The sequence below is a fragment of the Trichechus manatus genome, unplaced genomic scaffold (assembly GCF_000243295.1).
Source record: "Trichechus manatus latirostris isolate Lorelei unplaced genomic scaffold, TriManLat1.0 scaffold00064, whole genome shotgun sequence".
Classification (NCBI taxonomy): domain Eukaryota; kingdom Metazoa; phylum Chordata; class Mammalia; order Sirenia; family Trichechidae; genus Trichechus; species Trichechus manatus.
In genome coordinates, this window is record NW_004444000.1 from 1216603 (window position 1) to 1222481 (window position 5879).

Here is a 5879-nt window from a genome sequence, read left to right on the forward strand (position 1 = left end):
ACTACCTACCTAAATTAACACAAACAGAGGTAGAACAACTAAATAAACCCAAAACAAAAGAAGAGATTGAAAAGGTTACTAAAAAACTCCCAACAAAAAAAAGCCCTGGCCCGGATGGCTTCACTGGAGAATTCTACCAAACTTTCAGAGAAGAGATAACACCACTTCTACTAAAGGTATTTCAGAGCATACAAAAGGATGGACTACTCCCAAACTCATTCTATGAAGCCAGCATAACCCTGATACCAAAACCAGGGAAAGACACCACAAAAAAAGAAAATTACAGACAGATGTCCCTCATGACATTGACGCAAAAATCCTCAACAAAATTCTAGCCAATAGAATTCAGCAACATATCAAAAAAATAATTCACCATGACCAAGTGGGATGTATACCAGGTATGCAGGGATGGTTCAAGATTAGAAAAACAATCAATGTAATCAATCACATTAATAAAACAAAAGACAAGAACCACATGATCTTATCAATCAATGCAGAAAAGGCATTCGACAAAGTCCAACACCCATTTATGATAAAAACTCTCAATAAAATAGTAATAGAAAGGAAATTCCTCAATATCATTAAGGGCATTTATACAAAGCCAACAGAAATAACACTGGTCAAGAACCATGCCCTGAGGTGAAGTTTTTGTGAATCCATAGTGAAAATTTTTAATGATTAAAATCTGTCCAGAACTGAAAGAGTGAAAATCAGCTTGGACTGAAAAAGAAAAACCAGCCCTGCCATTTTCAGGCTGGGAGGTGGACACAGATAAATCCATTTGCAAAATTAACAGGAATCATTGTTTCTCCCAATGTCATGTAACAGTTATAAAATGCCATAACCATCCCTCTTTGAGTGACTATGCTTTTTCATCAATGACACCCCTAGCCCTCTCTGTTATACCCATCTTTTTTTTTTTCTTTTTTCTTTTTACATGCTGCTAACTCTGAAAGGTACGATCTTGTGTCCAGGTCATAGTAAACCTTTTTAGACAGTGACCTTCGAGAGGAACTGGACTATGCTCTGCCTACAGGATATTAAGTTACTGTTAAAGGCTCAGATATCCTAAGAAAAATACTGAAAGGGCCAACCCTTGGACTGTTCTAATAAAGTCTCAGAGCTAGGAATGGAGACTACAAATTATTGACATAACTACTAGGGGCCAGCACTCACGTGGTGATGGTGTTGAAGCCACCAGCCTTCAACTTCAGCAAGCGGTCCCTCCAGTACTCCCTGGGCACCCGGAAGTAGTGGATAGTGCCTGCTACAATCAGGAACGCAAAGCCATCTAGTGTGAAGTTTGAGCCCTTAACTTTCAGACCCTCAGTGCGGTGCTTCAGGTGCGAGGGGGTCAGATGAGTTTGATTAATCCTGCAAGGACAAAGGAGGCACATGAAGTCCTAGTGATATTGCCCAAGAGGTATGCAGGATGGGCAGATCAAGAAGGCCCTTCCTTCTAGTTCAATTGGCATAACACAGTTTATAAAGACAGTGTTCTACATTCTACCTTCATGAGTAGTGTCTGGGGTCTTAAAAGCCTGTGAGCGACCCTCTAAGATACTCCACTGGTGTCATCCCTTCGGGAGCAAGAGAGAATGAAGAGAACAGGATACAAGGAAAAGATCAGTCCAAAGGACTAATGGACCACAGTTACCAAGGCCTCCACCGGACTGAGTCCAGTACAGCTAGATGGTGCCCGGCTACGACCACTGACTCCTCTGACCAGGATCACAACAGACAGTTCTGGACAGAGCTGGAGAAGGAAGTAGAACATAATTCTAACTCACAAAAAAAAAAAAAACAAAAAACAGATTTACTGGCTTAAAGGAGACTGGAGAAACCCCGAGAGTATGGCCCTCAGACACCCTTTTAGCTCAGTGGTGAAATTATCTCTGAGGTTCACTGTTCAGCCTGGGAGTGGACAGCCCCGTTAAACCAAATGGGACTAATGAGTTACAGTAGTCCAGAGACAAGGGCCAGAAGGCAGAAGGGGACAAGGAAGCTGGTGATAGGGAACCCAAGGTTGAGTAAGGATATTGTTGATGTGTTGTGAGATTGTTAACCATTATCATAGGGCAACATGTGTAGTAACTGTTAAATGAGAAATTATTTTGTTCTGTAAGCCTTCATCTTAAGTGAGAATAGCAGCACAATTGGAAGAGCGTAGTCAATGTCACTGAACTATGCATGTAGAAATTTTTGAAATGGTGTACCTTTGGCTATGTGTATTTTCACCAAAAAAAATGGTTGAGTAGTTAGAGGGTTGACATGCTGTGGGGTTGTTAACCAATGTCATAAAACAATATGTGTACTACTGTTTCATGAGAAACTATTTGTTCTGTAAGCCTTCACCTGAAGTACAATACAAAAAAAAAAAAAAAAAAAAAAGAAGGCCCTGCCTTCAGAGGCCCTAGGTATACCTCCAGAGGAAGAGAAACCTTCCCTGGCCCTTCCCCGACAAACATACCTGGGCGAGAAGTTGTCTGTGAGCTGAGCCATCACTGATAAGGCTGAAGACAGGCACAGGATGCACTCTGGTCTCACCAGGAAGGCCCACATGCTAGCAGAAAGAACAGAGTAGGTATCAGAGAGACACAGACCAGGGAGGAAGGAGGGAGGGGGAGCTGAAGAAGCCCTGGCCTTGGAGAACGACAGAGGATACAGTGGCCCTGTTTGGAAGGCAGAATTCTGGAGCAGTTGTGCCACGGCCTATGCACCAAATAGAGCCATGACAGAGAGCACCCCAAGGCTGAGGCAGGGGCATTGGGAGGGTAAGAGGGGGACACTTACCTCCAGGCTAAAGTCCAAGGGGCGCCAGAGAGGGGTGGAATGACATTCCGAGGCACCACAAATATGAAAGTCACCTGACTGAGGCAGCCCGACAAGATGGGGGAAGGCATTTCTGCTGATGAGTTTCCGCTATTAACATCTATTCATCTTGAAATTGGGAGGGGGGCACAACTTAGAGAGTGCCCCTGGGCTCCTTACCCTCACTATTCCCCTGGGCCTAGGCCCCCACAGGTGTCTGAGAGAGGACCAGAGGGAGCACAGCTGCAGAGAAGAATCATCTGATAACTGGGCTCTCAGATTCCAGTTACTTTTTGGAGAAGATAAAGCCTCAATCAAAGAACAGTTTTGCAATACAAAGAATAATCTCAGGAACTTGCCAGTCACATTCAGTTCCTAAGGAATGAGCTGTCATCATTTACTATTTAGCAGAAGACCCTGAGGAAGATGTAGGAGTAATCCTCTGTAGTGGAGTTCCGATTTTTATCTCCAGCCCATGCTCCACTTCTCTGCTACTGTAGGACTCCATCTCATTAATTTCCAGAACACACCTTATGGTTTGTGCAGCCCATGATTTTCTTCATGCTGCACCTTGGGAGCAATGCTTTTCCCTTTATGCACCAAAACTTCTACCACTTGCTGGTGGACTGAGAGGGGGGTGAATACGGCCCAGCCAGCAGGCTGCATGGAACTGGAATGGGGGAAGAAGTATTCTCGCTTATGTCTGTGTCCCCACACCCAGAACAGTGCCTGAACCATAGCAGGTGGGCAATGATATTTTTTTGAACAAATGAATGAGTTGACAGACCCACTGAAATATCTGTCTTTTCCATAAGCTTCAGCTCTACCACCTGCTTAATAAATATTACCTTAGGAAGTTAAAGAAATCAGAGAAAAAGTAGAAGGGGAGCAGGGAGTTATGCAAAGGAAAGACTGGAGAGTAAAACAAAGGATTTGGGGAGTGGAGAGTGAAGGCACACCAGGCTCCTTACTGCGGGCTTCCCAAGAATCAAAGAAAAGGAGAATGAGTTCGAGAACTCTCAAGCAGGGATTCGCAGGGAGAAAACAGAAGGCCACGCAGTGGAACCTCCAGGAGGGCTTGAGGGGAGGGTCCTGGCGAAAAACACACGGAATATGAGCTGACCTCACTGAAAACTCAAGGCCGCTTGTCTACCTCGACCGGGCCAGAAGACCACGCGGGTGGGGAGCGGTGCGGGGGTCCAGGCCGTGGAGAGCGCCGGCTAGCATCCCTTACCTCGCGTGGGCGCTGGGCCGACACCATACGCCGCGGCTCCGGGTCTCCGTAACTGCCTTCGCCGAGCAGCTAGGTGGCTGCGCCGGGCAAGGGGCCCCGGACCCTGGGCTCCGCACCTCGTCGCCCCAGTGCTCCCGGCCCCAGGTGCGAGTCTCTGCAGCTGGAAGCGCGGGGGCAAGAGGGCCCGGGCGCACGGCAGCGAAACCCGGGGGTTCGCCCGCGTGTCAGCCGGCTTCGCTGCCCCGGGTCCCGTAGGCTGGCTTTGAACTTTCTGAGTGACACCAGTAAGTTTAGCCCGCCCTGCGCGTCCAGAATGCGCAGGACTTTCGCAAATCCTCCCGCTGACCCGCGGGGTAACCGACATCCTCATGTCTCTGTGACGGAAATCTGAGTCGGAAGGGCGTTGGTTTGGGTCCACGGTGACTCGGAGCGCTGTCTCTGCCCCGCTGTCACTCCGCTTTGTGCCTGCCCGGGGCCCTCCCCATCTCACGCAGCGCGACCCCGGGACCCAGCGTGGCCCGCGCGGAGAGGAGCCCCGCGCCGCCTGCGCCGCATCCAGACGGCGAGCCGGGCAGGGCCAGGCGGGGCGGCCTCTCCACGCGTGAGGCAGCCTCGCCCCGCGCGGCTTCACCGTCAGTTCACACCCAGAGCGCCCTGCGCTGGAGGCACAGATAATAGAGCAGGAATATATATCCCAGTCCCTCGAAGACTTACCCCCTGAGGTTTCTTTTACTGGATCCTAAAGCAAGTAACATGACTCAGGGAAGCGCAGTGGTGCCCAAAGTGTGGTCCCGACCAGCACAAGTGAAACGTGTCGGATGGGCAGATACTTGGTTGTACCGCAGACTGACAGAGTCTGGGACTGGAGGTGGGGCCAGCGTGCTGTGTTTTAACAAGCCCTCCAGGCGATTCTGCACGCTGAAGTTTGCGCACTAGCAGTCTCTTTCTCAGCGTTCTCTGCCGGAGGGCCTTCAGGGGAAGGGCAAGGATGGACAGGGGAGGGGTGAGGTTGATCATGGAGATAGCAGGCCTGTAGTTATGGGGGCCTTCTTTCTGCCTGGCCTGCTGCCGTTGCAGGCTCCTTCCTGGGTGGAGGGCCAATTCCATTTCAAATTCACACACCTGGATTGATACAAGCCAGATCTAGGCTCCAAGGGAAGTTAAACTTCCTCTTTATAGATACACAACACCATAATTACAAATAATTTTATTTTAAAAAATATTTTACTCTCCCGGGCAACATGGCACTATAGTCACAAGCACCACACCATCCCTATGCAGCAAAGATCTGAAAAACGAAGTCAAACAGAGTCACAACCGTCAATCCTGAAACCCTAAGCATCAAATGAAGAGATTAAAAAACTCAGCCAAGCACCGAATGGAATAAGAAACTGACCAAGAAAAGAGAGGGAGGAGAGATACCTGCAGAGGTCCCCTATCAGCTACTGCAGAGCGGATCCGCCATCTTGGACTCCTATTGAAGATCAGCGAACAGGGGGATTAGAAAGCACCTTCACTGAGCTTCCAGCAGGAGACAAAGAACCAGTAACCAGCGATATATGCTTTCCCACTCCCTCCACCCTTCTTCACCCCCAGTTAGCCTCCTCTGCTTCCTGCAGCCACAGTCTCTTGGCTGGGAAGCAACAGCTTCACCCTGGTGTCGCTTGGATTCCACCCGCCCGCACTGGCTGGCTCCAGAGTGCCTTTTGTTGGCTGCTGGTGTTGCTTTTTTCTGCTTCTTTAGATTTCTTCTTTACCTCTCACCACCTCGCCCTCCTTTCTCTCAAATACCTGGCTCCGTGGGCCATCTTTGCTTCTTCCTGAAAGGCTGCGA

The 5879-nt window shown here is 48.9% G+C and overlaps 1 protein-coding gene across 1 annotated transcript in view; it reads right to left on the minus strand.

Moving 5' to 3' along the window:
• Nucleotides 1–2562, minus strand: part of LOC101352464 (beta-galactosidase-1-like protein 2) — a 62560-nt gene extending 59998 nt beyond the window's left edge. Inside the window, exons 1-2 of the mRNA XM_023734026.1 lie at nucleotides 2471–2562; nucleotides 1177–1374 (exon numbers count right to left, since the gene is read on the minus strand). Of these exons, the coding sequence (XP_023589794.1) occupies nucleotides 1177–1374; nucleotides 2471–2562 (290 nt within the window). The remainder of the gene's footprint in view (nucleotides 1–1176; nucleotides 1375–2470) is intronic.
• Nucleotides 2563–5879: the final 3317 nt, after the last annotated feature.